Source organism: Psittacula echo (assembly GCF_963264785.1).
Source record: "Psittacula echo genome assembly, chromosome: 3".
NCBI classification, from domain to species: domain Eukaryota; kingdom Metazoa; phylum Chordata; class Aves; order Psittaciformes; family Psittacidae; genus Psittacula; species Psittacula echo.
The window spans coordinates 50651699-50676724 of record NC_137736.1 but is presented as its reverse complement, the minus strand read 5'-3'; the positions used below and the strand labels follow the sequence as shown (position 1 = coordinate 50676724).

The following is a 25026-nucleotide window of genomic DNA, read 5'->3' as shown; positions in this document are numbered from 1 at the left end:
GGAGCAGTACAAGATAGAGCTTTCTCAAAGGTAGAAATCCTATAAGATCAGTAAACCTCTTCCTAAAAGATTCCTTCTGCATGTGGGCTCAGTCGTACATCAAGTAATTCTCATAACAAATGAAAGATTTGATATAAGCAATGCCGCAAGGGAGGCCACTGGATTTATCCAAACAAATATGTCAGGGGACTTACAGCTTTAGAAAAGTTAATGCAAATATTTTCCATAGCCATTTTTAAACCAAGAAAATAATAATCCCATGTATGAAGTCACCAAACAAAAACTAAAAGGAAAACATTTTCTTCCTGACAAGTATCTAAAGTAACTTTCAAATGGCCATGTTCATTTTTCCAATGGAATTTCAAAGTCCCATCCTGCCAAACTTGATTACAAGCACTAACATCAGAATAACCAAAACAATTCTCCCGTTATAAGTTTGTATGTTTGTGGGTGTGTGTTCATGAAACTGTGTTTTACTAATACTTTTCAGAACTTCTTTTCCAGGATGGAACACAAAGTTAGATGCACAACTACTTACATGCAGAAAACCACAATTTCAGCAGCACTTTCCAGGTCTCAATATCTAGACTTAGTTTAATTGGCTGCAAATTACAGGCCAAATCCAATGGATTAGGACCCAGCCCATAAAGCTGATTAGTGTCTAAACAAAAGAGTACAACCATACCTGTAAATCCACGTCACATGGAGTCTATTGAAACCCAACTGATCAGTAGCACTGAAGCATTTATATATTTTAAACATGGGCTATTTTCCTAAGGTTAAAAAAAGCAATGCAAACCAACTGACTTGCTTGATTAGGGCTGAGTTTATGTGCTTTGCAAACTGAACGAGGAGAGTGCAAATGCTGGTAAACAACCGGATCCCACATTCTGCACTGGGGAGAAAGAACAATGAAGAAAAGATGCAGTCCTTTAACTCCTCCTTTTCTCCCAGGAAATAACCTCTCAGTTGAAAAGATCTGGGTTATACTAATGACAAACAGAGACAATAAAACATGTTTTTCAACTTTGAAATAAATACCTAGGCAGTACATCAGCTCAGTAACATTTTCTTTTCCAGAAAGTACACATTTAAGACTAAAGAAGTCTCATATGCAAAATTAAATACTCGAGCAGTAAATATGTACTCATTTTATATTACCTTTGTCTCTGTTCTTCTCCTTTCCTAAAGAGTCCAGTTTCTTTCTTAACGATTTCTTCCTCTTTTGTCCATCTGTAAGAGGGGGAAATAACAAAAAAGAAAAGGGAAGTGAAGCAAAAGAATGCTGAACAAACTGCTGTACAAGCTGTAGGAACATGGAATGAAATGGACATGGCACCTGGAGTCAGGAAGGGTGTGGGGTACATTTCACAAAGGCTAGGGACTCTCACAAGTGCTTCAGCACAAGGGAGTGTGCGCTGTTCACCTGAATGACAAGGTTGTACTGGGGAACCAAAACGTAACCCTCTGCCTGCTGCTGGGGCACACCTGCACATGTGTGGTCACACAGCCCATGTAGCAGAATGGAAAGCTGATTTTGAAGGCTTAACAATGGAGGTTTGTTGCTGGATGCTCTTGATAACAAGTACCATAAAAGGTACTGGTTAGCCCTCATCCATAGTCACAAGAGTGTGATTCAGGTGTGGAGCTGAAGGTATTATTTGGAGAAAGAGGATTACTAACCTCCAGGATAAATTCTGCATATCAGTCACACCAGTTGGGTGATAGCTGACCACTTTCACATGACCCATCTGATCTGAACTCACACTGGGAGCTTGTTGTTTGGTACAGCATGTCTAGATTGGTTTAGATGGATTAGAGTCTCAGAGAAATTATTGTTCTGACACCCTATATTTAATCCAAGTTTTCACTGAGGTATTAGGGACCACAGATTTTAAACAACACATAGGCAGGTTCATTCTTGAAACGATTACGTCAAAAGGCTGGCTATCATTATTTCCTCCAGCAGCATCTTTAATAACGAAAAGTCAACAAAACTGCATTTTATTTATTAGGTCTCAACAAATACCACTGGGATTAAGGCATGGGCCTGCTTTAACTTGTACCTTTTGAAATTTTTAAATTCCAAAGCAATAGAAAGGGTCTAACGTAGGGACTAATGCTAACGGTAACACAGGCACCACTCTAACTAAAGGTTAATGAACATGTACCTTTGCCTTACTAGTTTTGTAATATGGCAAAAACTCAAAAATGAACACATCATATCTATATTCCACTTTTCAAGCGAGAAGGTCACCAAATGCTCTGTCTCAACATGTTTTTGTAGTTAGGTAAGCAGTGTCTTATGTGGTCTTTTACTGTAGGGAACATACCACAAAGGAGTGAAGTGGATCTTCACAGATTAACACTTATCTTTGTAACTGCAGGTCGCAAGAGAACAAGCTGTTTCCCCAAAGTTTTACCTCATCTCCAATTGAAAGTTGTGCCCAGAATATTACTCAACAGACAACTGGAAAAATTCTGACTTTTTCATAGCCAGTCAATATCCTTTTATTTTTAAATTAACATTTCTTTCTACCTTATGTAAATATGGTTTGACCAACTCCACTCGCACGCTTGTGACCTGTATTTATTTAGAGCATATCTACTCCCAGCGCTCACTTAGCTATGACACTCACTTTCTGCCTTTTGAGGTAGATTGTCATTTTCCGGTTAATTCCCCTTTTTCCACACCTGCCCCAGTGAGAATTCATCTCTCTGAAGTAAGGCTGACTAGAATAGCTATGGTATTCTTCATGAGAGTTCAGCAATATAATGGTGGTAATTCAGAGCCTGATACGGTCTGTGACTAGATTTTCCTTTTTCGTAGCTATATGACAAGTTTATAACTCAAAGACATACTTTGACTGATTAATATGCCCAGGCTTTTCACACCTTCTGACATTTCCATTTGATAAGACTGATTTTATTACAGAAATTCTTTCACCTTTTGGCAATATGAATAGTTGGTAGCCTGCTTCCATACACCTGAAAGTACTGCTTGTTTTTATAGGATTCTCTACTACCATTGTGTTCTGATTTTACATATTTATATTTATATAATTTCTATATCATTTTTCTATATTATATAGATGTTTTAAGATTTTATAGATATTTCATATATTATAAAATAATTTCTAAATTATTATTCATTAAATACTGCTTCATATATAGCCTTTCGATAAATGACTCACATTCCTTTGGAGTCTTAAAACCTTATAAATGAATATAAATGGATCTCCAAAGAGCCATTTATCGCTTTGACATTTCATTGAAGTCTACCAAGATTTAAAAATGAGAACCAAAGTCAAAATTGGATGGAAAATACAGTGTTTTGCTATTATTACCTAGACAACAGCAACTTCTTGAGTGTTTGAGTGCTGCATATTCAAACTAAATAGAAATACTGGAAAAATGAATGATATTCAATACTGAACATAGGAAAAAATGGCATTCATATCCATGTGGAAAATAAGTTAACAACTCCTAGGGACAAACTATCAATGCTTTCTCACGAACCTGTGGTTCTGTGCACTCCAACAATGAAGTAATTCCTCAGTAAATTACAGACAGACAACACTTGTGCATTTGGCTCTGCAAACCCTGAATTTTGGATACAAGAGATATTCAGGTCCAAAGGAATATAAGAAGCAGGAAACAGTTCTGAAGATGGACAAACCAGAAAATACAGAGCAAAGAAAGAAATCACAGAGTGACAGAAGAGAGAGACCTTGGGCAAATGGGTGCAGTTCCACTGAAGGCAGTGGAGCTATGACCATTTACACTCAAAGTTGACCCCACTGTCAAGACAAAGAGAGTTGCATATGAAAATAAGACTGAGAGGAATCTCAGTGAAAAGCTAAAACTTAGGGGATCTGCCAAGAAGTACGAGGTCAGTTCCAGTTCTCCTCACCCCCAACAAAAGATGTGATTAATTACAGTCTATGTTCTGTAAAAATAAATGTTTTGAAATAACTGTTGATTCAGGTTATATCAGGCATGAACACTGCTGAAATATTCATAACGTGCTTAAAGACTTATGCAACTCTAGCAATGTAAAATCTTAAATTATTATGAACACAATTCATAATAATAATGCTAAATACTATCTGCAGTGTGTTTTGAGAATATAATTAATATTCAAAGCACTCTTGCAAAACAGGCAAAACATTATCAGCTAAAACAGTACTGTATCAGGTCAAAGTGCTATTAAATATGGACTGCTACTTTAATTTGCATTTTGGGAATGTTTAAACCACAAAGTCATAAATGCTGTTGGGCTTTTATCCAGCCTTTTGCGTATATAATTATCACTTAATGTCTTCTTTCTATAGATTAACAATTCACTGCTCCTCCAACAGTTCCACTCAAGAATATTAGCAAGACAACAGACATACTGAAAAGACAACAACTGTCAAAGTGACAGAAGCTACATTTTTTTTCTGAAGAACACCCACCCAGGCAGCTGTGCAGATTAGGGTTTTTCTGTGGTTTGTTGTTTTGGGGTTTTTTTTGTTTTTGTTTGTTTGCTTGTTGGTGGGGTTTTTTTGCTTGTTTGCTTGTTTTTTTATTTGGGTGTTTGGTTGTTTTTTGTTGTTTTGTTGGGTGGTTTTTTTTTTGGAAGGGGGTGTTACTTGATTTTCTTTTATTTTGGGGGGGGGGGAGTTGGGGTTGGGATTTATTTTTTTTCCCAGAAATAACCTTGGTTTGAACAATGCTTATTAATTTATATGTCTGTTGCATTTTTCACTGCAATGCATACATCACTCTCTAAGCATCTATATATTAAGACTAGTACGATGAATATTTAAAAGCCCAAGAGCCTAGAATCAAACTCCTGAGTGCATATTAAATTGCTACATGGCCTGTTTTTCCAAAGGCATGAGCACTTCCAGGTTCAGTTAATGCCACAAAGACTTTTCTATTTGAAAAATTAGGTCATCTTTTTATGACTCTGTCAGTGAACCACAGCCTACGGATTACAAGAGTATTTGCACTGATATACTGACTTTGGACAAGGATTGAGAAGCTTTACTTTTGAGGGTCTAATTTTTGAAATTTTGGGATAAAGCTGAAATTCAGCTGCAGTATCATCAGTAACACCACTTAATTACCATATACAATCTCACATCCCAGATTTTATATAGCACATTTCACAGCCTAAATTTCACTCTAAGTGAGACCATGGTTCTAACAACTAGGTAATAAGAAGTAATTTTCATGCTGAGGATATGTAAATTACAGCTTTAAATTAAAAAAAGGAAAGAGAACTTTGTATTTTTTTTGACATTGCTCTGTTGCTTTGCACAAGACCACTTAGCAACATCATGTATGACTTGAAGAGAGAGAGTGCAGGCTAATCCTGCTACTATTATTTACTTCCAGCATTGCGATACTCTACTTTACGCTTACAGAAATCAACAAGTCTATTTGGTACGTACGGGTGTTGCTTAGCATAAGCAAAAGTATCACAAAGTAGGTATAGGGGATTTGTTCAATTTGCATGGCTTACCTGGAGTTAACATTCAGGAACTCTTGACCATCAGTTTCATATTATGTCACTTAATAGTCACCATGCTGTGAAGCCCTAATCCAATGTTTTTCATAATTAATATTATATGCAGTAAAAATTACAACAGCACCTCAGCTTTCTAAGCCTGTTTTATGACACTATTAGTAGTTTACACTAGTATTAGGCTTCAAATCACGGACAGTACCCTGTAAATAAGGTTGAAATGAGCCTGTAACAAAAATAGGATTTTTCAGCACTTTCTTTCGTTATGCACGGGCTTGTGATTACCTATAAGAATGGATGATCCTTTTATGTTACTTACACGCAAGGACACATTTTTGCTAATCAAAAATATAATTCATAAATTTATACAGAGATTTTAAGCTAATTTAATTCAGTGGGCTTTTGAAAAAAGAGATCTTTTGTTGCTTACAGGGTTTCTGAGTAAACAGAACTTCCCATCTATTAGCAACTTCCTTTGCTTATGAGAATGGTGTTTATTATCCATTTGGAAAAAAAAAATTATGTTCTACAATTATGGGTTATTTTCACACTGTATAAAGAGAGTAGTTATGCAAGAGGTGAATATAATATGTGTAGCTCATTTATCAAAACAGAAATGGATTAAAAAGTTGACACTGAGATTTCTAAAATACTTCTTCATAGTAGATATATTCATGGCCACTTTAATAGCATTAGTAATGGATCTAATTGCATTTCAAGAAAAAAAAAAAAAGTATTTTCTAAAACATAATCCATTCAGTCTTGAAAATCACTGCCAATGGCACCACAAAGCACCAAGTTGAACTCCTCTTAAGAACTTGTCGGTTCACCTCACTCGTTGAGAACAACCCATTTCCCAAGTGTCAGCCTCCTGCACTCAGCCTGAGAGCTGAATGCCAAGCAACAGTCTCTCTTGCCTATGCCAGTAATACTGCAAGTAATAGAGACTCTTCACTCAGAAAACATTGCTAAATTCTGTTGACAGAGCACAGCAAAGACAAGACTGTGCTTCATTCACTTACAGTAGTGCAGTGTTTGTGGTTGATGTCGCTTCTTCGGGTCACTATACAAAGCAAATTTGTTTCTGAATGTACATTTGGAGCTACTCTCCTGAGGAGGGTGCTGGTTTTACTTAGCCATTTCTGCGACTATAAATGTCCATCTTGGAATATTTATTTAGATTAACTTGTTGAAATGCCCTGTCCTCATGCAGTAACTTCCAAAGCACTGCCAGCTGCAGCACAGATGGAGAGTAAACAATTTCAACCAGAGAACCAGGAGCTGTAGATTTTGGCAAAGAAAGCAATATGCAAACAGAATGGCTGAGCCTCAGCCATTTTGACCGAACAGTCGTTGGAAACTCTTTTAAGGGCAACAGTAAGAAAATGGGTGAGGTGTGGGGAAAACTGACTGCACAGGAAATTACATTCTCTGCAATACAGCATATACAATCATAGAATGGTTTCGGTTGGAAGGGACCTTAAAGATCACCTAGTTCCAACCCCCCTGCTATAGGCAGGAACACTTTCCACTAGACCAGGTTGCTCAAAGCTCCATCCAGCCTGCCCTTGATACACCTACCACTCAATACCACCACTTGAGGAAACTCACAACCATCAGACCAAAGCGTGCTTTTCATAGAATCATGGAATGTTTTGGGCTGGAAAGGACCTTAAGATCATCTAGTTCCAACTCCCCTAACACGGGCAGGGATGCCTCATTCTAGACCATAAAGTCTAGAGTGAGGGATGCCTCACCCTACAACATATCACCCATTCTCTGTCTAACCTGGCCTTGAACACTACCGGGGATGGAGCATTTGCCAGTTCTTTGGGCAGCCTGTTCCAGTACCTCTCCACCGTCACAGTAAAGAACTTTTCGTCCTCTTCTTCTTCATCTGTCTTTGGTGACCTGGGGTTAGTGCATCTTCTTCAGATACAGGCTTCCATCCCTCTGGGCTAAGCCATTACTGATAGTTAAAATGAAGGATGCAGGGATTACAAAACCCAAATATGCAGGTTTAAGTGGTGCAGCTGCTGGAAGTTTAAATCCTGCGTTACACACTACCTCTTTACTGTACAACAGTAAGAATTCAGTCATGCTGGTATATGAATTAAATTATTTATCTAGGAAGTATTTGTAAGTTGCCGCGGAACTTGTCCAGAAGGCAAAACTGTTGGAAACCTCACCTGCTTCAAAACACCTGAGTTTTATTAATCAAATAACACTTTACAATAACCTTTTGTAATACACAGTTTGCTTTCCAGTTATCAATAGATTTTCAATGATGCACATCAATTCTGAAAACAGAGGTGATATACCAATTTATAGCAGCTGAGCACATTACCAGTAAACTGTCCTGTCTTTTAGGGAAACACATCTAAAAAGTGTAGCTCCAAACTAGAATCAAATCTGTTAGAGTGAAAAATGAACCATTTCTATTGAAGCTTATTCTCAAGGTCTATTTCTATCAGAGAGAGTCATGTCCCACCTTGTTGAACAAAAAATGTTACGTGTTGGAAAGCAGCAGGATAGAGATAGAGACTATAGCTGTAAGAAGATAGGTACAAACCCTTCTTCACAAAAAAATGAGCAAGCTTACTTTAGGCAATGCTCTAATTCAGATATCAAATATTACTCAATTCCTGTGGATAGAGGAATCATAAGAAAACACATTTCAGCTCCACTTGCCTACATCTTCCTGAGTGTATACAAGGTTTTAAAGAGTCTCCAAGTATATAAGTTAAAAGAAAATAACTGCTTTGGTGTTTTCAAATATACTCTTCCACGATTATATGTTGTGAGGGACTTGAGTTAACCAGTAGGCAAGTGCAGTGGAACGTAGTTGAAGGGTGAGAACCAAATGTTACTAGATAGGGTATATAGGATTCAGGCTCTGGAGCAAGGTCAGGTCTGCAGAAGCCACAGTCAGAGGGAGAGGGCTGTCAGCACAGACGACCCTGCAAGAAGAGCCAGGAAGCAGCCGCTTTTCAGTCCTGCCTCAGGCCAGTGCACTCCCTCTTCTACTTAAGGCAAGAAGAAACCCTCGTGAGACATACTTCCATAATGCACTTTTGAAAGGAGCAATACACGTAAGATAACAGAAATAAATCTGATTTTCAACTGAAATTTTTAAAAGACGTATACCAGAAGAACACAATGTTGAAGCAAAGCTCTGCCAAGTAGAACATGGATATTAATAGGCTGCGAAGTCAGTATTATTAATAATGGTTCAAAACCTTTTCACATGGAATATATTTATTGGTATTTATTCTTTGGCTTTGAATTGTAATAAAGCACAAAATCTTAAGTCAGTATAGAATCACCACACACTTACGTGGATTATTTGCAAAGCACAGGTCAGCCTGGTTTACTGTTCAGCAACAAAAGGCCAGCACTGCATCAAGTACTAAAGACAGATTTGGCTGAGTACAATCAGAATACCTCTGTTATGCTAGTGTTCTCATACAGATTTAGAAAACAAAGAAAAAGAATCAAATACAACTATGTCGCAAAACATAGTGCTTCAGAACCTCTGTATATGCATTTTGCTTCCTAACACTGGTTCGCTCAGGCTGTGTGTGTGAGCTTTTCAATGCAGCAAATGGTCATGAGTAACATTTCAAAATGGATGCTGAGATTTCCACATGGCACACTAATACAAACAAAATAGTGAATGTATTTATATGTACTTACAGTCAACTATTTCAAGGGTACTATTAAGGAAATTACATTAGCTAAGATTTTTCTTTGTGTCTCAGAAGTAACTTCTAAGCTCAACGGGACTTCATACGAAATGAATGCATGCAGCAGTCTCTGTATCTGGATTGACAAGAACAGTACCCTAAACTCACAACAGTCAGCATCTAAATAATCAACTGCAATAACAATGAAGACTTCCGGTCACGATGCCATTTCAGTAATCATGTCTCATGACATTTGTATACAGAAATGTCCTGGGTTCAGCAGCAGCAGTCACTTTTTCTCCTTCTTAGTAGCTGGTGCAGCGCTGTGTTTTTGACTTTCGGCCTGGGGATAATACGTATCTTCATACGGGAGATGCTCCACTCCCCTGATCATCCTCGTGGCCCTCCTCTGGACTTGTTCCAACAGTTCCATGTCCTTTTTATGTTGAGGACACCAGAACTGCACACAATACTCCAAGTGAGGTCTCACGAGAGCAGAGCAGAGGGGCAGGATCACCTCCTTTGACCTGCTGGTCACGCTCCTTTTGATGCAGCCCAGGATACAGTTGGCTTTCTGGGCTGTGAGCGCACACTGAAGCCGGCTCATGTTCATTTTCTCATCGACCAACACCCCCAAGTCCTTCTCCGCAGGGCTGCTCTGAATCTCTTCTCTGCCCAACCTGTAGCTGTGCCTGGGATTGCTCTGACCCAGGTGTAGGACCTTGCACTTGGCATGGTTAAACTTCATCAGGTTGGCATCAGCTCACCTCACAAGTGTGTCGAGGTCCCTCTGGATGGCATCCCTTCCCTCCGACGTATCAACCGAACCACACAGCTTGGTGTCATTGGCAAACTTGCTGAGGGCGCACTCAATCCCACTGTCCATGTCATCAAAAAGGATGTTGAACAAGACCAGTCCCAACACCACTCCCTGAGGGACACCACTCATTACCGGTCTCCAGTCAGACATCGAGCCACTGACTCTTTGCATGCAGCCATCCAGCCAGTTCTTTATCCACCGAGCGGTCCACCCATCAAATTGATGTCTCTCCAATTTAGAGACAAGGATGTTGTGTGGGACAGTGTTGAACGCTTTGCACAAGTCCAGGTAGATGACGTCAACTGCTCTGCCCCCGTCCATCAGTTTCGTAGCCCCATCATAGAAGGCCACCGATAATATACAATAAATAATAAATATAATAAATATAATATATATAATAAATAATAATAAATATAATAAACTGTCAGAAAGTGAAAGGCAGTATGCCTTGTTTACTAATGGGTCCTGCTGTATTGTGGGAAAGCATCGGAGATGGAAGGCAGCCGTATGGAATCCTCAATGACAAGTTGCAGAAACTGCTGAAGGAGAGGGTGAATCGAGTCAGTTTGCCGAGGTGAAAGCCATCCAGCTGGCCTTGGACATTGCTGAACGAGAAAAGTGGCCAGTACTTTATCTCTATACTGACTCATGGATGGTGGCAAATGCCCTGTGGGGGTGGTTGCAGCAATGGAAGCAGAGCAACTGGCAACGCAGAGGTAAACCCATCTGGGCTGCTGCACTGTGGCAAGATATCGCTGCCCGGGTGCAGAACCTGGTGGTGAAGGTATGCCATGTAGACGCCCATGTACCCAAGAGTCGGGCCACTGAGTAACACCAGAACAACCAACGAGTGGATAAAGCTGCTAAGATTGAAGTGGCTCAGATGGACTTGGATTGGCAACATAAAGGTGAATTATTTTTGGCTTGGTAGGCCCATGACACTTCAGGTCATCAGGGCAGAGATGCAACATATAGATGCGTCCATGATCGAGGGGTGGACTTAACAACGGACACTATTGCCCAGGTTATTCATGAGTGTGAAACGTGCTGCAATTAAACAAGCCAAACGGTTAAAGCCTCTTTGGTATGGAGAACAACGGCTGAAGTAAAAATATGGGGAGGCCTGGCAGATTGATTATATCACACTCCCACCAACCCGCCAAGGCAAGCACCATGTGCTTACCATCGTGGAAGCAACACCCGGATGGCTGGAAACATACGCTGTGCCCCATGCCACTGCCAGGAACACTATCCTGGGCCTTGAGAACCAGATTTTGTGGCGACAAGGCACCCCAGAGAGAACTGAGTCAGACAATGGGACTCATTTCAGGAATAACCTTATAGACGCTTGGGCCAAAGAGCATGGCATTGAGTGGGTATATCACATCCCCTACCATGCACCAGCCTCTGGGAAAATCGAACGGTATAACGGGCTGTTAAAAACTACACTGAGAGCAATGGGTGGGGGAACTTTCAAGCATTGGGATACACACTTACCAAAGGCCACCTGGTTGGTCAACACCAGAGGATCTGCCAACAGGGCTGGCCCAGCCCAGTCAAAACTTTTACATATTGTAGAGGGGGACAAAGTTCCTGTGGTGCACACGAAGAATTTGCTGGGGAAGACAGTCTGGGTTATTCCTGCTTCAGGTAAAGGCAAACCCACTCGTGGGATTGCTTTTGCTCAGGGACGCGGATATACTTGGTGGGTAATGCGGGAAGATGGGGAAGTCCGGTGTATACCTAAAGGGGATTTGATTTTAGGGGAAAACAGCCAATGAACTCAACTGTATGCTGTTGCCTGCTATGTAATACTTTTATAGCCCATCAACTAGAATTCTGCAGGGCACCAGCAACTGGCCCTGACTTCCCTCCGACCATCATCCCAACAGAGAATGAACTTTGATAGAACCAGAAGAGTTTTGCGGTAAAGGAACGATCAGCATCAGCAGGCAATGATCCAACACTGCGCACAGCCTCTCCTGCTCTGAAAGACTGTTACAAGAGATGGAGCCCACCATCGTGGACCGGATGGACTCAGCAGCTTTATAGGAATTGGTCCATGCACTAAGATAACAGTGCACTGAGATGAGAGTGAGGGTATATTGAAAATGTGGGATCTGAGCATGACGTGAATGGTATGGAATAAGGGGTGGATACTGTCCTGGGTTCAGCAGCAGCAGTCCCTTTTTCTCCTTCTTAGTACCTGGTGCGGCGCTGTGGTTTTGACTTTCGACCTGGGGATAATACTGATAAAGCCGGTGTTTGCAGTTGCTGGTCAGAATGTTTACCCTGACCAAGGGCTTTGTGAGTCTCGTGCTCTGCCAGGGAGGAGGAGAAGCCGGGGGGAAGCAGGGACAGGACACCTGACCCAAACTAGCCAAAGAGGTATTCCATACCACAGCACGTCATGCCCAGGGATGTAACTGGGAGTTACCCGGAAGGGCATTCTCTCTGCTCAGTCGGGCTCATTTTTGGTGGGTGGTATTGTATTCTCTTCCCTTGTTATTTCTCTTATCATTACTATTATTGGTGATAGCAGTAGTGATTTGTGTTATACCTGAGTTACTGGGCTGTTTTTATCTCAACCTGTGGGAGTTACATGTTTTCGATTCTCCTCCCCATTCCTCCTTGGGGGGGGGGGGGGGGGGGAGGGGGGAGTAGAAACTGTGTGGCTGACTTGCCGACTGGCTTAAACCATGACAAATGTGAATCATAATATTTTTCTATTTATCTTCGGAGTTTCAGCAAGATCTCTTCCCTTCATTGTGATACCTACTGAAACCTGCCCAATGAGCTCCACAGCAAATCATTCCTTCAACATCCATCCTTGTTCCCACTCCCTTCCTCTGTCTTCAGAAAACACACCTACACAAAAGGTTGATTCTTGGCAGTTCCATGAATCTTTCTTTTAAAAGTGTTGTGTTGTACACTGGTTTTTCCACGTTCATATTAACAGCGCCATTGATTTCACTAAGAAGCCTTGCATTTTCTACTTCCATTTTCTATTCATATAGTATTGAAGAAAATTCATTGTGCTTCTCAATCAAAGCTCCTAGCTATTCATCAAAACCCAAGTAATTATTAAAAAGAAAAACTTTGTTTGTAGTGAGTTTTGAGTAAGTAAAAACACCTGCTTTTAAAGCTATTAGCTTATCTCTGGTAGGATATGCTCAATAAAGTATTCCTGATGCAAATAGACATGTAAAACCTGCTATGAGATACAAGAAAATCCTAGAAATCAATTTGCTGAGCATTAATCTATTATAAAAAAGTGTCTCATAGCAAAATTTAAAAAGGAACACATCACTAACTTTGTTTAGATAATAAATTATTTCCCCTTTTCTATCATTAGAAAAATTACATTCTTGCAAGCTTTATGTATTTCCATTTTGTTCTTGTCTCAACGTTGAGAAAAAATAATAAAAAAAAAAATCAAAAGAAATTTCTGCAATTTTTCTTACTATGAGGAAAAAAAATTAATCATATTTTTGGCTTGCTTATCTCCCTGCCTGGAAAAGCTCCTGTCACCTTCTCTTTGACAAACTCCTGTGTAGCAGAGTGCAAGGCTGCATGTTCTTCCAACTTCTACCCTGCAGCATCTGGGACTTCTCCTAGCTGAAAACATTTAGTCAATTGTAGGTTTTGGTTTTGTTTTTATTTTCCCAGAAGGAAAAAGAATTCTCAGAAAAGTCCATACTTCCATGGAAAATTTGAATTGGAGGGGTGGAGGGGAAGCTGCAATCTAACAATCAGCAAGATATACAGTTTTCACCTCTGACCAAGTTGGATACAACAAGCCTGATACAGTATATCCAAGATTTACTAATGTAGTGTAAAGGAACAGAATTTAGCTCACAGTCTTGTTTGTCTTTAATGTAATCTTCATGAACACTGCAATATTGAAAGAAAATCCATGGGCTCAAGAAAAGAATTGGCAGAGGTTGGCATTAAGAGGGGTGATAATAAGCCTTTTCACTTAAAAGATATACCGATGCCAACTCAAAAGTATTCAGTCTATAGTCCCATAGCTCCACAAAGTATAGGCTACAGTTTACTTAGATGCTTTCTGTTACAACAGCCTGTGAAGTATATAACATGGTCAGTGATCAAAAACAATGAGCAGTTTGGAGCCCTCACAAAAATGCAAGTCCAGATAAAAATCACAGTCACCCTCAGTGTTAAGGAAAATGGGTAATGAAATACAGCGATGAGTAATGCAAGCAAAAAACACATCCAAAAAACTGTTCTCTGCCAAAATAAGCAACAAGCAGAGAATGCATAATTCTGAATTCCCATTTTTATTCAAAGCTTAACTGGAATATATTGGTGGCAAAGTGCACCAATGAACAACAAAAATTCAGAAAGCCCAAGTATGCATGTTTCTCCCATTTCAGAGATGAGGTTGTCCTAGTACTCAGTCTGTAATCACACACTTATCCAGGCCTACTCCTTTAAATTCACCTTACTAAAGTAAGTCATACAGGAAAGTAATGTTCACTTCATGTGAACAGATGCACAGCATCACACACTTGTAGAACTGGCTACAAAACTTGCGTGCAAGATGTACAACAGCACATGTTCAAACAGCATAAGCAATATCTTCCCTTTAATGACTGGGACTACATTTAGGTTTCTAAACCCAACCTTAGATTATATTCATTACAACTAATTGAACAAACTGAGAACAAGACTTGGCAGTAAAATGAAGGATTACCTTCTCTCTCTACAGATGTCCCAGTAAGTCTAAAAAAAAAAAGCCCAGAAATTGGAACACTTGCTGTAATTACTGAAACTACTGTGTATGACCTAATTGCTGTTAACAATAAGAAACTGTGTGGATATACATTCTTGTCATAGGTGGCATCAACTCAGTAAACAGACTTCTTAGTAAAGGCAGTTAATCTCTTTTATTACACTTGGTACACTTGCTAAAATAGCTGGGTAACATGTTTATTGCCAGTTCTGGTAAGTAAAGACAAATTCTGTCTCGGCTTAGAATTTTCATTCCAAATATTTCAGAAACGCTAGAATAAACCCAAAGGCACAGAGTGAATGTATGCAACACTTGTACAAAGGCAAAAATATACTTCACGTTAAAACCAAAACACTACATCAACATAACTTTACTATTGTGACCCAAGCCAAAAAAAGTGAGATAATTCAGCAGAGGTGAATTCCCTGGCCTTACCCCAACCTACTGCACGTACTGCAGTCTGTTGAATCTGATCTGTTAACAGTCCCAGGCCAACACATAACCTCAATATCCAATCTTAGCTACATCAGTCTTGTATTTTGAAGATAAGACTGAACAAACATATTTCACCGTGTTAATTTGAAAATAGTGGGCTGAGCTGTTTTGTTAATAGTCTTCCTATACAAACTGAAGTTTGATAATATCCCTGTAATACTCTACTGAAAGATGGTTAATACTGGGATTCATTATTATTAATTATAAGAAAAAAATGACATACGAAAAATAAAAAGATACTTCTAAGGTTCTTGCCCAGTAGAATTTATAAACTGAGTGAGCCCAAGCCTTTGAAATCTAACTTAGTGCACACACAAACAAAAGATCCCGTGTTAACTTTCTCACAGCTGAAATTTTGAAATAATTTAGGAGGTTAGAACCAACTGTTTAATAAGGAAAACAGTGAGATTCTGGGAAGGGTTAGACCTAAAACAAAAGCAATACCTAAAATGCCTAAAACCTAGACAATATATTCCCCTTGCTTACTCAAATTCTACTGCAACCACACTATATTATTTTTTCTGAACTTGAATAGGGAGAAGAATTCAGCATAAACTTTCATTTCTTTCCCTTTTTCGGGAATATAACGGAACACTTTTTTCTAGGTAGTTTTCCTCTACCTCAATGCTTCATAACTGACTAGTGCTACAACTGCCTTCAGCACAAGAACCCATTCAGATTTCTGGTCCTTCAAGTCCTTTCAGTATCTTCACCTTCCCCATCTTCAAAAGTTACTTTGAATGTGTCATCCACTTAAGGATGAACATTAGGATATCAAGAGGGCTCATCAATTCTGCAATCTTAAGCTACAAATCTGCTGATGCTACCTTAAACTGATAGATCTGCTAAACTAAGATTAAACACAGCTACAAAATGATCCACTCTTTGAGCCCATATTCTTATTATAGGATTCAGGGGACATTTAAATCTGCAAATCAGTGAGGCAGGGTGCAGCTCTCTAAAACCCTCAGTGGTTAACCCATCCACACACATGCTGGGTCTTGCTCACTGTTTCCTTGCCCCTGATTTGTGCTGAGAATAAGTTCTGGTGGCCAAAACCACTGCACAGTTGTGTACATCAAAACAGAGCCTTGACTCATAGCTGGAGCTATAATGTATGAGTGCAATAAAAACATAGATACTTGTCCTAGTTGTAACTGCTGCAATGACCACCTTTCAGCAGAAAAAAATAATCGTGCTTCTCCTTTTATTTTTTATTATCATCAGCCCATGAAAGGTACTTCTTTCCAGCAGGTAATTTCAAACATGCGGCTGCAATATTTAGCTGCAGCTGTAAAACAGTAGTCTCCAGGCTGGTATATATTAAAAGGCTTCACAACTTTTGTTTGATGTCTTTATGAATAATCATAGGCTGCTCCAAGCTTGTCAAAACAAATCAAAACAAAGCTAACACACAAGCAGATATATGCTCTGTGTGCCTGTTCTCTCTTTTCAGTGTCTGGACTCAGTTTTGAGTCCAAGTTGTACTGCGTGGGTAATGGTAATGAACATGCCTTTATAACACCTTGCTAATTTAGCCTGTTAACTCTCAGATGCACCATTGTCATTGGGCAATTAAAAAGGTGGGGAGAGAAAAAGGGACCAGTTTGGTCTGTGTGCTCTCACTTGCTATGCTTCAACCATAGCATAAACTCTGTGTGACAAAGGCTGGCACCTACCAGGATGATTACCTACCTACTGGTTTCTTCTTCCTACAGAAGCTGAGACTGTGAGGCAGGCAGCCTGTGCTCCCAAAGTGGGAGGCCGCACATGAATCAGTAACAAATTATGACCTACCCACAAAAGGCAAAATAAATAATTACAAGTGGCAATACGTAGCATCATTTTTATAATGCAGATATAAAGCCTTAGAATAGGTTACAGTGGTTTTGTGTAAAAGAAGAAAATCTTATCTACTTCTTCCCCATCATCTATTAAGATCTCTTTCTTCCCCACTGAACCAATGTCTTCACTCCTTCTTCCCAAGAAGTTCCTACTGATGTCCTCTCCCAGCCCTAGCAGATAGGGTTGGACAAGAATAAGTGGAATGTTTTCTTCCAAAAGCCATTTTGGGCAGTGCTGTGGTAGCAAGCACTATTGTGACACCTCTGCTTTATATAAGTAAAAGCAGTATTAAATAGATATAAGTAGGAATACAGCTGTTTTTTGGCACTTCTCTAGAAATCCCCCCAGGTTTGTCTATAACTTTTTAAAGAAATTCAACAGAAGAATATCATATACACTTTTGAGTAGTCAACAGCACTTCCTAGATTGTTTTCCCAGATCTGAATTCAGTCATCAGTGCTCCTCCTTTATCAAGAACCTCATCTGTATTTGGCTCTGGAAGAGGCAAGAGGAAGGGGGATGGAAACTTCCTGGGGGAAATTCCTAGCCCACAAGACGTCTACGTGCTCAGTCTTCTGCTATCCACAACCCTTCCTCAGAGCTTTGGAGATTACACGTGGTGTGATAACAGCACATGAGTTTTCTATTTTGCCGCACAGACACATACCTGTTTCTTTTGTATCCCAGGACTATGCAGGCAGCTGGATTGTTATTGCAGTAATAATGCAATTTACCTAATCATACCAAGATGTTTACTGTGCAGGAACCTTACCTGTGTGACTACAGCATAGTACAGTATTACCAGCGGGAAATACAACTGACCAACTTCTGGAACTCTAAGAGATTTATTCATGTGAAAATATCAATCGTTTTCCATTATTCTTTGTTGATACTATGAAGAAAACATGTCCCACTTGTGCTGTCATAAGGGACAAAGTGATGACAAATTAGAAAATCCATAAAACACAAAACATCATTGACACATGATTTGAACGAGGCTATTTCTTTACACAGAGGAAGATCAGAAGTCAAAGACTTGCTGTCAGGAAGATCAGAAGCAAAGATGCTATTTCTATCTGAGTTACTAGAAATATTGGCCACATTTCTGCTTGTCATTGTACAGGTAAACAAACGTATGCCCCTATACTTCTGCACTACTGAGATCAACAAAAGTTCCTCAGAAGTGCAGTAGCTGTCATGAACATCAACATCGGGAGGGGTCAAAACGCAGATGAAAAGTCAGGATTTCATCCAACCAATAGGAATAACAAAGATAGCTGGACTTGGCAGACAATGGATATCACAGCACTGTTATGACAGCAGAGAGGCATCTTTCACAGAGGTGAGGAGGAGCTGGCTCTGTGGCACGTGGTAGCCCCAGGACACACAGCACTGTAGGGAACTGGGCCTGAAACTCATGCCTGGGGAGGTAACTGGGAGCTACCCGGAAGGGCACGTCCTCTTTTCGGTCGGGCTCTCTTTTCCGGCGAGCGGTATCATATTCTTTGGTGTCCTGTCCCTGCTTCCTCCCGGCTTCTCCTCCTCCCTGGCAGAGCATGAGACTCACAAAGTCCTTGGTCAGGGTAAACATTCTGACCCACAACTGAAAACATCGGCTTTATCAGTATTATTCCCAGGTCGAAAGTCAAAACACAGCACTGCACCAGTAGAAAAAATGACTGCTACTGCTAAACCAGGACAGTATCCACCCCTTATTCCATACCATTCACGCCATGCTCAGATCCCACATTTTCAATATACCCTCACTCTCATCTCAGTGCACTGTTATCTTAGTGCACAGACCAATCCCTATAAAGCTGCTGAGTCCATCCGGTCCATGATGTTGGGCTCCATCTCTTGTAACAGTCTTTCAGAGCAGGAGAGGCCCATTGCAAAGTCCACCCCTCGATCATGAGTCCATCTCTATGTTGCATCTCTGCCCTGATGGCCTGAAGTGTCATGGGCCCATCAGGCTCAAAATAATTCACCCTCCCCTGCAGCAGTCTCTGCAACTTGTCGTCGGGGACTCCACACAGCTGCCTTCCATCTCCGACGCTTCCAAAGCACTGGAGGGGCCCAGTGGATTAGATACTCGCCCATGCTGTCCCACACACCGTGACACTCATGGCTGTCCAGCCTTGGGGAAAACCTCTCGGTCCCCCTGTATTGTTTAAACCCAGACAAGACTCAAACCTGACTCTGCTTAACTCTTGGGATCAGACAAAATGGCCGTGGGTAAAACACACTCTGTGTGTGTGCCAACATGGTGATCCCCATCACAATCAGCAGGCAGGTTCCAAGGGTACCCAAAGGCCATTCAAAACCTTCAGAACTCTCAAATGGTGCTGCTGTACTTGTCACTGAGGCTGGTGTAGCTGCTATGCTTGAAGGCTCTCTCAACACCAGCTCCACTTTTTCTGAGTTCAGATCTTCCTCCTCTGCCTTGCTGGAAAGCGCTGCGTGGTCTCCTGCGTCCTCCTGCGGCTCAGGCTCACGGGGCTCGGCAGACGGCTGCTGGGGGATGCTCTCGGCCGCCGCGGGGCTGGGCTCGGCCGTGGGGCTCGGCTCCTCCGCCGTCTCCTCCCGCTGCTCGGCAGCCGCCTCCTTCCCCTCCTCGGCAGCCGCCTCCTTCCCGGCCTCCGGCCCCGCTCCCGCCGCCGCTTGGTCCCCGGGGCCGCTCTCCCCGGCCGCTTTGGCGGCCGCCGGCTCCCGGGGCCGCTCCCCCTCAGCTCCCCGCAGCCTCACGAAGACGGAGGCGAGGACGAGGGCCAGGACAGTGGAGAGCAGCGGGACGGCCAGGTACAAGTCCACAGCCACGTCCATCCTGCCCTGCTGCCGGAGCCCGCCCGCGTTACAAGCCATTACCGTAAAATACAATGAAACAAGAACCCTAGCCCAAGGCCCACACTTGATAAGCACTAACACAGCAAATACCGGCTCTAAGTAAGCTACAGCATACTGAAACTGTGACATCAAGAGCAGCAACTTTGAGAGCCAATAAATCAGCATTGTGCCTTGGTCAGATCTGTTGTTATCTCAACCCTTCAAGCCCCACGTTGGGTGCCAAAAAGAACTGTCGTGGTTTAAGCCCAGGGCGTAAATCAGAACCACGCAGTCAACTTCCCCCCCCCACCTTTCTTCCCTCTGCTTCTGGAAGGACGGGGAGGAGAATCAAAAGAATGCAGCTCCCACGGGTTGAGATAAGAACAGTTTAATAACTAAGGTATAACACAAATCACTACTGCTACCACCAATGGTAATAATGATAAAGGAAATAACAAGGAAGAGAATACAACTGCTCACCGACCGGTACCTCACCCCCACCCCCCAGTGATCCAGCCCTTCCGGGCCCTCTCCATTCTACATCCTGGGCATGACGTGCTATGGTATGGAATACCTCTTTGGCTAGTTTGGGTCAGGTGTCCTGTCCCTGCTTCCTCCCGGCTTCTCCTCCTCCCTGGCAGAGCATGAGACCCACAAAGCCCTTGGTCAGGGTAAACATTCTGACCAGCAACTGAAAACATCGGCTTTATCAGTATTATTCCCAGGTCGAAAGTCAAAACACAGCACTGCACCAGTAGAAAAAATGACTGCTACTGCTAAACCAGGACAAATGCACAGATCCTACCTGTTCCTCCTGCACCCACATCCCTGCATTGTCCTTCCCTTCCAACAAATGAGTTTTCAAAGAAGAAATTAGTATATGAGAAATCCAGGCCAAATGTATGAAGTTTGGCCCTTATTTTCACTGAGATGCCCTATCATTTAGCATGAGCCACTGCTTACAAGTCTTTGTCTAGTTTACAGTCTGAAGAGCTCAATCATAGGCTAAGCCAATTTCAAATAATACTTTTAAGGGCTTTAATGGGATATTCAAGTCTTTTGTAACAATTCTGCTACAGCATGTCTACTTCTCTGAACGTTGGTGGCACCTATGTATTTTTCTCTCTTTTCTGATAGATAATTCCCTACTTTTCACAACACAGGCTTAGTGAAGTGGGACAGGACTGCGAAGGAGGAGAGTTATAACCATGAGGTGTTCAGGAAACTGATCTGACGAAACCTCATCCAATGCCTCCTCTCCTCAAGAGATACCTGGAGCCTACGAACAGAAGAAAATGAAGTCCTCTTCTGCTCCAATCTGTTTTACTTGAAAAAGCTACCTGACTTACCATATATTGCAGAGACATGAGCAAAAGGTTCATCTTTCTCGCTAGTTACATGCAACGTCACAAAATTAGAAAGTCATCAAAACAAAAGGTGAATTTCACCATAGGGTTTTTTTCCTATTACAAGAAGGCTGATTTCCCTGAAATGAGAAAAATACAGTCTGTTCTAAACAGCAGCTGTAAAGAACTGTCACCAGAATTGTACTGTTGTGCCATTCAGAATGTCAGACAGCAAAATAAAAACCTTCCACAGAATAATTGCATTGGTAGAGAAACTGTGTAATGCTCTGCTCGGAAATGATAGCCTCTTGCAACTTAACATATTACCCAGAGAGAGCATAAACAGTTCTTGGTCTAGTTGCTGGTAGCAGATGGGAGAGTAACATGGGAGCTGGAAAAATATGTTGATTACAGAATCCGAATGACAGGTATGAGATAAAAAAACCAAGAGAACAAGAAACAGACCTGAATTAACTCTGTCATATCTAAAAATAGTAACTCTTGATCAACTTGCATTCCTTCTAATTGTCTACTGCAGTGCAATTGTAGGATATCTTAAATTACATACTGGTTAAATAAATTCCTGTGGGAGGTGGTCCCCTCTCTGTGACCACAGGACATTTAACTAACAAATGTCAGTAATGCACTTCATTAAAGGCAATGGCTGCAGTATAGTGGAGAAGAGGGACTACATACGGGGCACTACATTCTATGCATTCCTCTACAAATGTGGGAATAGCCAGCTATGTCCTAAAGTGCTAACCAACTGCACTTGCTGAGACAAAGGGGGCTTCTAAGCATGGGAGAACTGAAGCATTTATGAAGAAGCAACCAATAACGGCATGATTGTGATTGTAAAGATAAGGGAGATGCTTCTGTACTCTAACTTAACTTCCAGCAAGCACGTTTGCACAAACACTTAATTACCTAACAACTAATTTTTAGTTTCCACAATACCTACGCCAGTAAACGTAATTACTCAAATGCCTGTAGGAAGCAAATGCCCAGCAGGCATGAACTTGTTCTAACGTCATTCACTTGCAAGTTTTGAAAAGCTGTCAAAAGAAGCACAAAGAATCCCAAAGAGTTTTCTGTATTTTCTAATACATGGATTATCCCACTGACTTCTGCTCCTCAATATTTTCATGTGGCATTCTCTGAAGTAGAAGAGAGCTGAAGAGCACACCTCAAGATAGACAGAGGTCCACAGAGACCTCGACAAGCTCAAGGAGTGGGCCCAAGTGAACCTGAGATTCAATAAGGCCAAGTGCAAGGTCCTGAACCTCGGTTGGGCACCCCTGGTATCAATACAGGCTGGGGGATAAAGGGATTGAAAGCAGCCATATGGAGAAGGACTAGTGGATACTGATAGACAAAAAGGTAAACATGAGCTAAACACAGCCCAGAAAGCCCATCGTATGCTGGGCTGCATCAAAAGGAAGGTGGTCAGTAGGTCAAAGGAGGTGATCCTGCCCCTCTACTCTGCTCTCATGAGACCTCCACCTGGAGTACTGCGTTCAGCTCTGAGGTCCCCAGTACAAGCCAGACATGGACCTTTTGAAACAGGTCCAGAGGAGGGCCATGAATATCAGAGGGCAGGAACACCTCCGATCAGGAAAGGCTGAGAGAGTTGTGGTTGATCAGCCTGACGAACAAAAGGTTCCAGGAGGGCCTCATTGTGGCCTTTCAGTACTTAAAGGAGGATTATCAAAAAGATAGGAAAAGACTTTTTAGCTGGGCCTGTTGCGATAGGATGAGGGGTAATGGCTTTAAACTGAAAGAGAGGAGATTTAAACTAGGAAGAAATCTTTCACAATGAGGATGGTGAAACACTGGAACAGCTTGCTCAGAGAAGCTGTTGAATGCCCCATCCCTGGAAATATCTGAGGTCAGGTTGGATGGGGCTCTGAGCAATCAGATTCAGCTGAAGATGGTGCTGCTCATTGCAGGGAGGGTTGGACTAGATGACTTTTAAAGGTCCCTCCCAACCCAAACTATTCTATGATTCTATGTGCATATGTATACTCTATTGTCTGGTATGGTATTACCTCCATGTAGATATATTCATCTCCTACTGGAACTGCCAGTAAGCAGCTCAAACTGCCAGAAAATATTGCATGCCCTTAGTGATCCAGTTCCTCCCATGAATGTCCTGTAAAATTGTTTTCATATTGATGAAACATTTTTTGAGGGATCAGGGGAGCTGTGGTGAGGCTTGAAGATGCTGATTGTATCCACCTCACGACAAACTGATAAGATTCCTGTAACGGGTAAGTTTGATTTCATTGGTTTTGGTAGGAGATTTCGGCAGATCATAAAAAGCTGCTGAATGTGCAAGCTGATGTCTTTCACATTTGCTCTTTTCCACACAACTATTTTCACAGACGGGACAACTTTTCTCTGTTTAACTTTGAATAATTACAAAAAGTGTTCAGGTGGAATCACTGTGTATGTGACACCACACAGTACCTCTGCTCATAGCCAAAGGTAAGAATTCAGTGGTCCTTTGTTATTCCTTAAATAAGTATACAACTGGAAAGAAACAATAGGAAACACAGATTTTTAGATTGCACAACAGCTTGATCTCCAGTCCACAGGAAACTCTGGAACCTTCCACATGGCCTTTAGCGAGGTTTAGATCTCTTCCACAGAAACCTAAGCACAGATCTACAATGTGCATGTTTCCTGCATCAGGATTCTGATAACTGAGCTTCTCTGTCTCAATTAAACTCCTGTCCCTTAGGAGTTCAATGTTTTGTGCTGAAAATTAACTTGCTTTCAGCACCACTGTCTTTAGGAAACTTTGGTAGGATTCCTCTTATTTGATGCAGATGTCTTCACTGTCTGTCTGAACTAGCGATACTTGGTTTCCTCCAGAGACAATAAAATACAGAGTGAAAAAGCCACTTCTAAGGCATGATCTACCCAAGCTACATAGATGTGTGCTTTTAGATGTCAGGAAGTTTAAGAAAAGCCTTTCTCTCTCAACTGAATATCAAGGCATGCTAGCATGAACAGGTCTGATTTAGATTATCTACCCTGTAGACATCTGTCCGTGATCAGATGATCCCACCCCAGGTGGCCTGAGTTGGACACAGAATACAAACAACTTTACCAGTCATTTTTACTTAGTTACTATGTTTAAGCCAGAATGAAATAGAAGACATTGTCTGTGGAATAAACAAGCTACTGTTTTTTTTCCTTTTATTGCTGTGATACGAAGTCAGTGGCTTAGCAATCTAAACAAAGATGGTTTATCAAGCCCTTACCTTTGGGGATGGTAATCTGACAGCCCAGGTCACAGTCCTGCTGCAACTGATAAAAAGCCACTTCCTGCAGCCGAGCACGCTCCAGCTCCGAGAGGCTTTGAACGGGAACTGACTTCAGCCGAACACTGCGCCCTGACATGCTGTTCCAAGTGAAATCACCCTACAGGAAATCAAATGGAAAAATACAATGCATCATATGGTATGCACAGTTTAATAAACAGAACCATCTCTTCCACTGCTAGGAAAAACAACACAGGTCCTTTTTTCTTAAAGGCCATTTTCTTGGACATCTCTAACCTTTCAAATATCTTTGTTTTCTTAAAAGCAGAATTCCTTTAAAGGAGTACAGACATGCAAAACAAAAAGTCAATTCTGTCTGAAACCATTTAACCAAGTATTGTTGCAAAAACATTAGGATTCCAGTAACCAAAAGCACAAAGCAGGAAAAAAAACCCCCTTGTCTACTTTTCC

General features: G+C 41.3%; 1 protein-coding gene across 1 annotated transcript in view; it reads right to left on the bottom strand.

The window, feature by feature from the left end:
* ARHGAP6 (Rho GTPase activating protein 6) overlaps positions 1-24709 on the bottom strand; it is a 64442-nt gene extending 39733 nt beyond the window's left edge. The window contains exons 1-2 of the mRNA XM_080612753.1: positions 24556-24709; positions 1162-1233 (exon numbers count right to left, since the gene is read on the bottom strand). Coding sequence (XP_080468879.1) covers positions 1162-1233; positions 24556-24694 — 211 coding nt within the window. The 5' untranslated portion in view covers positions 24695-24709. The remainder of the gene's footprint in view (positions 1-1161; positions 1234-24555) is intronic.
* Positions 24710-25026: the final 317 nt, after the last annotated feature.